Here is a 12,474-nt window from a genome sequence, read left to right on the forward strand (position 1 = left end):
CGAACTATAAGAAAAGAAAAAAAAACCTCTGTGTATTATTACGGCTTAATAGAAAACCTTTTTTCGTGTGTATTATGAGCGTGTGTTGTTTATGTACTCGCATTATTTATTTTTGGAGTTAGATGTTGCCACACCACAGTTAATGTCACTGCGTCTTCTCTGTACGCATCTGTATGCGTAGCCGGCACGAGAAAGCGTTGCGCGTGCCTTCGCAAATGCGCCCGTCTAGCATTGCTCCAATATCCACCCCCCAAAAACCCCCCGCCGAACGGGTGCGCTGAGCCAACCCATCCTCCAATCGTGAAGTAGCGTCTCCCCCTGCCTCCCGGGCGATAATGGTTTGCTCCTTGGGATGGAGAAAGGATGCAAAGGGACAGATGTGCGATTCGCTCATAAAAGGACCACCACCTCCAAAGGTCTACATCGGGATAACGCTCCTCTCATTCTCTAGCAATTTGCAGATCTGCTCGTTGGTTTTCCCGTGCAACCATGTCGGAAGGGATCCTACACTGCCAGCTTTTCGTGCTACTCATCACTGCTGCCCTCCTCATTGAGACCGGTGAGCTGCAACGTCTTTTTTTTAATCGACACAATTAGGATAGCACTTTAATCTCAGCAACTCTTTTCAGGTTGTGTAGTTCTTGTTTAGAAAATGAAGAGGGTTATTTTTGCTATGTGTTTATTCCCCATCTGTCGTCCGCTAAAAGTGTGCGCATCTGATAGCATGCTGTAACGTTGGCAGGGGGGGGGGCTGTAAATACTACGTTGCGCGCATCACTGGTGTCAAACCGCTGTGCATCATCACTAGTGATTGTGTTTTAATTGATCCGTCAAATGTGTCAATTGAGGAGCGAGCGTTCTATGATCACATTCGGTTGCTGAAGAAATTGTCAGAGGCAGCAATAAACAGAAGGAGGCATGGTGATTTTTTTTCTCCTCTAAAAATAAAACGTTAAACGAAAGAGTTCCTGGCCGGCTATGTTTAGACTTTCCCCACACATCGTTTGTTTACATCCCAGGACCAACACGCACTTTGACTCATGGAATTGCGCTTATGCAGAAATTACACCTGCGGGTAGTTGAATATTGTCCAAAAACAAACATGTTGGTTAAAATTAATCGAGTCCTATAAAGGCGGGGACGGCGGAGGGGGGGGGATGTTAAAATAGGCACGTGTACTGGAGACCCCGCGATTACAGGGCAAATCTGTGATTCGCACCACAGGGACGTACGCATCAAAAACCCAAGCGGTGATGTGCGCATTCATTAGGGACAACATTCATGTGACTCGAGTCGAATCTGTCAAGGAATAATGCGACATCTGTTGTCCCCGTGTGAAAAAACGTGCTCTATAATATAGAGGCGATATCGTACAGAGCGATGTGTGCGTGTGTGTATAAATACACGTGTGTGCTCATGCTCATACGCACGCACGCACAACTAGATACCACATCACACAGGGCGTTCAGATATGATATAATTGCAATTCCGCACCAAATATTTGTTTTTCTCCCGACTTTCATTCATTTCAACAGGCAGCCCGAGATATATGGCAGTCAGTCAGTCTCTTCAATATGCATTCACAGACACCCACACATCCACCGAATGCTTGCGATAGAATAGCATTTCCGTGGGATTTCCGTGCTAGAATCTGACCTCTCACGTGGACAAAAGATGAAGAGGGAGATGCGTAGAAGCGTGAATTAAGATGCGCGCACGTTTCATCTCTCCTGTCCCCGAATCGATGTAATGAATGTGTATACAGTACATGCATGGCCAGCCCTGCATGCCTCTCAACATGCATGGCTGGAGTGCAAATGGTAGGTCAATGGGTTTGCATTATAAACAAAGAAAGCAGCAACTCCAGTGATGCCTTTAACAATCAGCGTATATTCGCTCACACTCAGATTATAGCTATGATGGTGTGTCGTACAAGCGTGGGTGCGCATCTGCAAATATCTATTCTGCTGTAGAATGTTGACCGACAAAATTTTTATGATTTTCATATTTCGCATTTGTGCATTATGAAATATGCAAGAACGTTTTAGGAAATCGAGTTCAAAAGGTAAATTGTCAGTTAGAAACTATTAACGTATGCTACTCGGTGATTAATTAATGCAACTGGATTTGCAATGCACTTATGTCAGGTTATACTGAGTTTTGATCCGCATACTATTTGACAGAATTATTCACGGCTCATAATGTCTACATGAACATTCAGCACGGACAATGCATTTTCACCATTAGGGAAATGCACATTGTTCAGAAAATTAATAGATGACCCTGCCTGTGCTTCCACAACTGCTGCTCGCATGAATAATGCGATTATGCAGGGTCAGATGGCTACATATTTGGTTCTGCGTGTGCGTTTTACAATTAAAGAAAAGTCTTTGTTTAGAGCAATCTATTCATATGCTTACAATGTAAACACAATATAATACAAAAAACAACCAACTAGCAATGTACTCCAGAATTAGAAACACCACAGGAGTATACCTCTAACATAGCTTATCAGAAGATGAACGCATGTAACTATAGATGAATGTGTAGATGCATTCATGTATGGCTGTGTATGTGCGTAGCTACGTTTGTATTACGCGGGTATGAATGTATATGTGTTTATTAACATATAGAATGTATTATTTTTAGTCATGGTAGAGCCCAATGAGACCGTGTAATGGATAGGGAAGATTCACATACGTTGCCAGACCTCCCTTTATCCGAGGGCATTTTGGGTGAAATATAAACATTGTGTCTGCAACACAGATTTCTCTTTACATATTACATTACAACATTGGATAAACAGGTTCCAGAATTCCTACATCAACTTCGTGTATGAATACAATGTGGTCATGAGCCATTCTTAATTATGGTGAAATTTAATTACAATTTTCCTTTGGCAATTAATTCTAGTTCGTATCAAAAAAATGTGTATGTGGATGCTTTCTGTGAACCCTCGTCTTGTTGAGAAATGTTGGCCCGTGTGCAGATGCTGTTCGCAATATGCAACCTCGTGGCCTTTGCTTACAATTGGAAATCAAGTTTAACAACCGCTTATTCCTAATCCGTCATACCATATTCACAAGCCTTATTTTGTATACATCACAAGAGATCTGCACTCATATGGGATGTGCCTGCATATGCCTCTGCCCCAGGCTGGGAATAAATGAATAATGAAAAAAACCTTTTCCTTTCAGGGAAGCAGTAAGCAAACATGATCACTTTAGGCTGCCTGAGCAAACAGCTGCATTTATAACCCTAGGATACATCTTAGAGTAGCACTCACTTCCTGTGTGTGCACATGTGTGCATGTGCATGTTCGTGGGGGAGCGATAGAGTAACCGCGTGCTGCGCTGTGAAATCGTCGAACCGGGTTTAATTCCCGCTCACGGGCAACGCCAGTAACGATTATTTTAACCGGTGATGAGCCTCCTCTAGGTCGACTCAGCCTCAAATGAGTAGCTGGTGCGGTGTGTAAAAACATCTGCACGGGGGAGGCTAAGGCGGCCGGGCGTGGTGCTGGCCACCCACCCCCTCATTTGTAGTGCCGGCCTTCATAGTTGCTCGCTAACAGCACTTGCCCCAAAAGTCTGTTGAGACTATACGGGGGGGGGGGGTGGGTCTTTGTGTGCATGTGTGAGTTGCGGTGGTGTAATACTTCACATGCAGTGCGTATGATCCCAGAAACTTAATCTGCCTAGGTTGACTCGGTCCTAAATGATCACCCAATGCAGTGTGTGTGCGTGTGAACTGGGGAGACAAAGGCAGTCAGGTGTGGCAATGAGCACCCCATCCACTTGCATTACATTAGGACCTTAATAGATGGTTGCGAACAGCGCGCGCGCGTGTTCACTCACGTCCACAGTTCTGACTACCCTCAATACTGTTTGAATGTGGTTTCCACCAGATCTGGCACAGAAGTGACAATTCACATGCTATGGCCAAATATTGACCAAGGTAATTGGTCCACTATTTCTGTGTATATCCTCACATATAGATTTGAAAGAAGAAATATGCTGATTTATTTTCGTAAGATGTTTTATGCACTGCCAGCGTTCCAAGAATATTATTCATTAGTTCCACTTTTCAATATATGTATACATTTACACATCATAAACCACCTTTAATCTATCAAATGTACTTGGGATATAAGTGGCCACAAGTAAATTTGTGGATAACAGGAATTCCATTTAAGCATCCACAACAACAACCAAAAAAAGATCACAGTTTTGCAGGCAACAGGACAGAATCTCTGCACGGTTTCAGTTGTCTCCGAAAATGTTTAATATGAAGCTTAACCTTTTATCGGGTTATCTCTACATCATGCTGGTTCATCGCCTTATTGTCTGGAAATTATCAGAAAGCAGCAGTTGCTCAGCTACAGATATCAATTTCTCTGGATGTCATAGATAGCAGGCGTCATGAATAACACTGCGTTCAAAATATTTACATTCATACATCTATGCACGTGCACCGATGTGTACACACGTGTGAACACGTGTCTCGTGTATACATCGCATCCTATATATTGAACTCATTATTTTATAAATATTCTCTTCAAGCAATTTCACCAAGAGGACTCTGTGGGCACACATGTATCTTGCCCTTGCAAGCATGCTTGTGGCAGAATTGGAACTTGCAATCTCATGTTTGCAAAGCAAACACTCAATCCGCTAATCTATTTTCCCGCCCTATAGCCAAGCCCCATCCGCAAACACCGAAACAGTGCCGTCAGAGCATTTTCAGTCATGGATGGCTGGGAACGCCAAGGTACTCCCATGACTGATTGGAAATAATTTGACACAAAAAACCCTGATTTTTACAAAGAACCGTTTTTAATGCTGGCATCGGCGTTAAAATAGTCTTTGAATTGAAATAGCTACGTACTCAGATGTTCTGGTATTTCGAAATCATACACTGCATGCCCTTAAATAGTCAGTGTCTAATAAAGATGTCTGTGAAATACTGAAGAGCTTCGTATTACACTCTTAGCAATGGAAACACGAATTTCCCTGATTGAGTGACTTCAGCCATCGGAATAAGGCATTTCTGTAACTGGCTGAATACCCCCAACAGAAATCAAGTTGGTCCGTGTGAAACTGTCTGTGGGTATTAACATACATTGCATTTTATGAATGATCTTGGTGTTTCTGTGTGTATTAAATCATCATCACGGCAATAGAATACCTTTAATAATTTACTGCCGTTGCTATTTCCAATTTGAAATGGCCTGACACTGCATGTCGACATTTATTTTTGACGATTGGAACCTCTGTGTCTGTGTGTGCGTGCGCTCGCTTCGGTGGTAGTTTGGCATCTGTTCATGTGCCCTTGCAGCCAAAGCTGAGTGTTTCTCTGCAGGCATTGGAAGATTCACGCAGGCTGCCTATTAATACAATTAGGTACCAGCTGTCATCTGGCTGCCTCTGACCAGCAATTCGGCAGTGCGATTCAAATCAACGATGCCATTTCCGAATTTTGAGGTCCGTGGTGTTTGCATCAGTCGATATCATGGTGGTGCGTGACTGTGGATGGATGCAATTCCTTGAGAACGGCGTTCTTTCTATCGGCCGCTGGGCGTCGCTGATGCTTAAGGAACAGACAGAGGCGATTCAGCTGCTGCATCTCAGCCCATTCTAAGCCCCCCCCCCCCCCATTTGGTCCACTGCCAATGAGGTCTCCCACTCGGGAAGGGCTCCTCCCTTTCATCTGGGCTGGGGGCGGGAGTGGACACATGCTTCCCCACTCTCATCCCCCCCCCCTCCACACCATTAGTGATAAACCTCAGGGATAGTTCTAGCGGGGGGGAGGGGAGCTACTGGACATGCACCTGAGCTCCTAGTCGTGTGTGTGTATGTTTATATGTGAGGAGCAGTGGCTACTCGAGTTCGATTCTCGCTCATGACCACCAACAGCAGTGACGATTATCTGAACTGGTCCTGGGGCTCCCCTATGTCGCCTCAGCCTCAAATGAGTATCTGGTGCGGTGTGTACATTTCGCCACTAGGGAGACGAAGGCGGCCGGGTGTGGTTCTGGCCATCCCATCCCATCTTGTTCCTTTGCGGGCCTTCATATGGGTGCTCGCTAACAGCATTTTATCCAACAGTCTGTTAAAAATATATACGGGACATCATTATTTATATATGTGTATTATTGTTTGTACTGGAATTAATAGGTGCTCATTAACGGCAATTTCTAAAAAAAAAAAATACGAGGGGATCTATACAATCTTCATTTGAAGCTTTCGTGATTGCAGGAATCCATACTCTTTGGTTCTTTCGGTCAGTCACGTAGATAGAAATAAAACAAAATAAATCACTTTATTTTGTTTAGATTTTTTTTATACCTACATGACTTACCGAAGGAACCAAAGAGTAGGGATCTATACAGTATATGTGGCCTAGTGGTTAGAGCATTCGTGCACTTCACTATGACCCCAGTGGCCCAGGTTCTATTCCCTGTCATCGATAACATCAGCGTAACATGGTCTATAACCCACTCCTGGACCTCCCCAAAGTGAACTCTGCCTGGAATGAATGGCTGGTGCATGGAATCATCAACTCTGGATAGACAAAGGTAGCAATGTGTTCTAATGGCCACACCACTAACCTTATATACCATGCTGATCTTTACAGGGTGCCGTGTTGAGTGCATGTAATGCAGTAGGATCCTTGAAATCTGGGTTAAATTCAGCAATTCACAACATCGCTGTCAAGTAAGATCTAAAATTGCCCTGGACCGTACCTCGGTTAACTTGGCCTTAAATATGTACCTGTTGCAATTTGAGAACACCAGCCACTGGACAAAGGTGACCAGGCACGTTGTTAGCCACACCACCCACTCATGTATAGTCATAGCTTTAATAAGGCTTCACTAACAATGCTTGCCCCATTAGTGTGTAAGGTTCAACTGGGGATCTTTGCCTTGTTATGATCAATAATGTGTGTGGGTATTTGTATACTTGTGTGGTCATGGCTGACTGGATGTGAGCACGTCTCTAAATGTGCGCAGGCTTGTGCTTACCATTTTGCAGGCTAAAAATATACACTATTTTAAAGGCTGTTAAGCTGGCTGTCACCAACAGAAGCACAGATTTTAATACTTTAACATTCAGAGATGTAATTCCACATAGGCACGCTATATTATATTTACCTGTATGCTTATTTACCCACCAAATCCTCGCAGTAAGTATGTTTTGCAGTAAGGGGCGATGGGATTAATTAATCCAAAGAATGAATTCTAGGGTAATATTTCAAATTGGCAAATTGGGACCATGATGGCAGCACACATTTGGTCTACTCTTGCGAATGGTGTCACATGATTTTTTGAACGCCCGCTGTAAAGCAGATGACGCGTTTCAAATTATTTTATTAATTTACTCGCAGTTATAACCAGGGCGGCCGCTGAAAATCGAACCGTAAACCTTTGCAACAAGCGGCCAAACTCGCTACCACAAGGCCACATCAACCGCCCATCCTAAACCAAATGCCCTGCAGTAACAGCGTGTACACAGAATGTAATTTTTTAACACGCAGTCGGAATGATTCACACGCACACATGCTTGTGTACACACGTGCACAGCCCACTGGAGCGGGGGTTTTAATTGCACACGGGAGGCTGCGAGTCTGAGCGTCTCTGCACCAACGCTTGCAGCGATTGATGCCTATGTGTTGAGCTGGTGTAGACCCCATTGGGCCGGGCTTCCACTGCCACATTCCGCATGTGGATGGTTGCGACGTCATGCCATGACAAGATATCTAACGCCTTAATAATGGATGATACCTTTAATGGATACAATGTACATTTGAGGGAAGCTATGCTATTTCCGGCTAGGATAAAAAAAAATAATTATAACTTCATTTCAGCCTGAACGCTGTTCCAGGAAATAATTTCGCAGTCACTTCTATCTCGCCTCGTTTTGTCGTCATCGTTTGATTTAATATAAATCTGTTCATAAGATGATAGGAATATAGAGTACAATAATATAGGATTGGTATGGATAGTCTTGCATTGTACTATACACTGATACACTTAAAAGTCAGACTAGCAGCATTGCAGTCAATATCAAGATTTGGCCCTGATATTAGGCATGTGTCAAAGAGCACATGCCATTGTATCGCTCTGGCACATCATCCCTCTAGGGTCGATAAAATGAACACAAAATATGTCGGTATTCTCAGCCAATATTGAAATAGTTGTATATTGCTCAGTGCTACGACATTTTGTCTAAGCTAATTTACTGAAAGAAAACATTTTAAATAGCCAGAATACATAACTCTTCGTTGAATGCATGGTTATTAAAATAACATCTGTTTTTACTTTTCATATTCAAAGTCAAAGAGCATCAAATGGTCCAGAATTTGTGATGGAGATTTCAGATTTCTATGGTGGAATCCAGTTTCTGTACATGGCAACCGCTGTTGGTATGTAAAAAAATTAGAATATCAACCGACCCAAGGCATCTGAACTTTGCAAAACTGAATATACAACTAGGAGCAAAATATATGTACAAAGGTGCATAATGTAATTGTGCACATACTTTAAGTTGTCTCATTGTGGATCATGGCTAATTCGTTAAGCACCTATTCAATAAATGACAGAACCAGACACATTTTTTTCTAAATTGAAAATTTTCACTCAAAGACTTATTTTTAGATGGTAACATAAAAGAAACCAAAGGTTGAGGGAGGTGGTGGCAAGGGATGGTTGCAGTGGTTAAGAACGTCATCACTTTCAGTTCTACCTCCGACGACGAGTGAGATCGGGCGGTGTAATAGGTGATGGTACTCGTAAAGGGCGACGACGGCGCTGGTGGTGGGTTTCCACCAATTAAAGGGCTGCCAAGTAATCATTGCACCTCGCTTTAAACACTCACACTGTTGACAGTGGAGGTTGCTGCTAGAGTACTAAACATTAATGAATATAAAGCTGAATGGGAATGTATGTAATGCATCTCTGTTGTTCCCGTTTATTTTTTTATTTAGTATTTCCGTATTGTTCATTCCACAAACACCAAGATATGTCACTTGGTGTTATTACTCGAGGTAATGAGCCAGAGCAATTACCAATGTCCTCTAAACTGCATTAAATGTCATGCTATGCTAATAGCAAAACTTAAACACTTTCAGCATAATCTAGATGCACTTTTAATATGTATCAAAATAATAATCAGGAAATGACAATACATCAAACGACAACAAGAATATATGTTAAATTGTACAAACTATTCAAGGATGTATTTCAGTGTTTGCACGTTTACTGGAGTGTCAATCTTGCATATTTATTGTTTACCTAATGCATTACTCGAGATCTGCCAAGATAATTTTTTTAAACACCACGCATATTCCCTTTATGCATTAGTGATGAGTACAATGCCAATGTAATTCTTATTGCATAGGTATTTTTATGTTATTTTTGAAAGCATTCTCATAAGGCTTTTAAAAATATACTGAGGTACCCCCCTGGTGAGACACTGCTTAACCAATGCATACTTCACCTGGAATGGAACTTTCTACAAACAAACTGAGGGTACCCCAATGGGCTCCCCCCTATATCTGGTTGTAGCCAACGTTTTCATGGAGAAATTTGAGACTGACGCCATCCAGACTGCCACTCTACGCCCGACCTTATGGAAGAGGTACGTAGACGATACTTTTGTCATCTGGCCACATGGCCGGCCTGCTCTAGACCAATTCCTTGACCACATAAATTCCATACACCCAGCCATCAGATTCACCATGGAAGTCGAAACAGATGGCAAGCTACCCTTTTTGGATGTCCTAATTAAAAGGAGACCTGATGGTTCAATGAGCCACTCTGTCTACAGGAAAGTCACCCATACGGATGCTTACCTAAAACCGAATTCCCACCACCATCCATCCCAGAAGAATTCCCTCATCAAGACTCCACACCATAGAGCCCAATGCATCTCCGACCAGGAACACATTGCCAGTGAACTCAAGCACGTACGCCAATCTCTTAAGGCTAATGGTTACTCCGACTACACAGTCCGCAAAGCCATCACTCCAACCATCAAGAAGGATCCTGTTGAGGAGCCTTTCAAAACCATCACCTTACCCTACATTGCTGGGGTCACAAAAAAGATCTCCAAAATCCTGATTAAACACAAAATACAGGTCTGATTCAACACAGTACATAAAATCCGTGATCTGGTCCCGTCTGTAAAAGATGTGGTTCCAGACATACAGTACCCTGGCGTCTACAAACTAAGTTGCCTCTGTGGTAGCAGTTACATTGGAGAAACCAAACGACATGTCTCGGACCGCATCTGTGAACATAAAGCAGACCTGAAACACGGTAGGACAAACACCTCAGCCATGGCAGATCACTGTTACAATTCAGTGGGCTCACATGACATTGACTTCTCCAAGACAGAGGTTCTCTGCAAGCCATCTGGCTACCATGAGAGATTTGTTCATGAGGCGATCCAAATATACAAACACAGAGACAATTTCAACCGAGAAGATGGATTCTGGCTCAGCAATCATTGGAAGGACGTAATAAACCATTTAGGATCTTAACTGATTGTGTTCACGTTTACGGTGACTTTCAGACCACAGTCCACTCACTGGCATTGACTATATATCTTTTATTCTCCGCAGGGAATGGATTCTTTGCTCCGCTGCAAGTCTCCTACCACCACTCTCCCATTGACATATTTTGTTGCTTCCTCTTAGTACCTTTCACGCGGCGGTCAATGGTATAGTGTATAGCAGATTGTTTAATAATAAATAGTATAAAAGTGTAATGTTTAATATAATGTATAAGGTAATATATAGTATCGTAATTGTATAGTGAATATACAGCAGTGTGGTATACAGTAGGGTGGGTAGAATAATACATAGTGTAATATTACAATGTATAGTCTAAGGTATAGGGTGGTGTATAGTAATACAGTATATAATTTAATGTTGGGGTTGTCTATGGCATTATATAGTACGGGGTAGACCCGTGTGATATAAGAGAAAAAAGTTTAGCTGGAGGCATATTATATTTTTTGCGACATAGAATTGTAATGTATGACTTACTGTTAGTAGCTCAGCTTATTGGAGAGTATATTCAGTATATTGATGATACTGATGTAGTTTATATTTTAGTTTTTTACGTGGTGGTTTAGCTGCTGCAGCTCCATACTATTAACATTCCATCCCTTTATTAATGCTAACCCTACTCCCTCCCTTTGATGCTGCTAATCCTGCCTAATGCACAGGCATAATATGACTATGAAAACCCCCCGCCCACCTCCTACGCATTCCACAAGTAACGACTAATCCCATATCTGCATTTCCCATAAATTAGCTAAATTCCTCTTGATATGTAAATCCCTTTGTCAAGACGCTCTTCCCCCTCCAACCCAGCTAAAATATACGCTGCCAAGCCTGGTGGTGTTCATTCAGACGCTGTCTTTCCGACAGACCTGTTCTTCACCTGAGGACGGCTGCTTGCGTTGTGGCCGAAACGTCGTGAGAATTATTTTATTATGTTTTGTGTTTATTATTTCATTATTTCCCTTCTACGTGACTTTACCAAAAAAAACAATAAGATATATATTACAACTCCAGTGTTACTTTTTCAGCAATCAACATTCCGCAAACAAACCGGTAATAATTGTTTTCATACTCATAAATGCTATATCACTAAGAATGCTCAACAATATTGACCCTGCCCATTATTTAATTTTGGTTTTGAACTTGGAGTTGATGGGCACCTCCGATTATCACAATTAGCTACGCACGATTCGGAAGACGTCCAATGCACATGCATACACAGGATCGTTTAATTAAGGAAATGCTTGTACTTATCATTTTAAAAATACGTGCCTTGCTGTTCAGTACATTTGTAAGTCAGCAGGCCATGTGTTGAGTCTAGAGGTCGTAACTCCTAATCATAAGGTTGCGAGCTCAAATCCGTCGAGTCCATCATCTCTCTAATGCCAATACAATCACGGGCACCTACTGAGTAGTCAGTCAACAGTGTTCATCTGTTCCAGAGCCTGTATCTAGCCATATGAATTGTAGGATTTCTACAACAAGCAGATGTAACAAATTACCGCCCCACAATATTTTTAGTAAGGAGACACTTTCAATCCGAGTTAAAACAGGCTTGTTATTATTTAGTCCTATGCCGATCACTTGTCAGTATGGTTCAAACGTGCAGAATTTTTTTCCCCCGCAGGTAACGAAAAAGTGAGAGATTTTTTGCGGCAAAACACATCTGCCTCACTGACACGCGATGCAAGGCTCACGACGCCACCAATGCTAGTTCCAACCCGATTTCACCTGCCATCACCTCCCCCCACCACCCGTTCCCCCAGTCTCTCTTACTCTTCCCTGGACGCTTATTGTTTGACAATCGAATACCCCCTCTTAAAATACTGGAGATGAGCCTGGCGCAATTACTGAAGCATAGCAGTTGCCAATTGCATCTACCTAATTGCCTTTGCTAGTGCAGCT

General features: G+C 42.5%; 1 protein-coding gene across 1 annotated transcript in view; it reads left to right on the forward strand.

Moving 5' to 3' along the window:
* Window positions 1-381: 381 nt before the first annotated feature.
* The window catches only part of LOC144728664 (cell adhesion molecule 2-like), a 140,506-nt gene continuing 128,413 nt past the window's right edge, over window positions 382-12,474 (forward strand). Inside the window, exon 1 of the mRNA XM_078608248.1 lies at window positions 382-559. Coding sequence (XP_078464374.1) covers window positions 490-559 — 70 coding nt within the window. The 5' untranslated portion in view covers window positions 382-489. The remainder of the gene's footprint in view (window positions 560-12,474) is intronic.

The sequence above is a fragment of the Lampetra planeri genome, chromosome 29 (genome assembly GCF_965212315.1).
Source record: "Lampetra planeri chromosome 29, kcLamPlan1.2.h2, whole genome shotgun sequence".
NCBI lineage: Eukaryota > Metazoa > Chordata > Hyperoartia > Petromyzontiformes > Petromyzontidae > Lampetra > Lampetra planeri.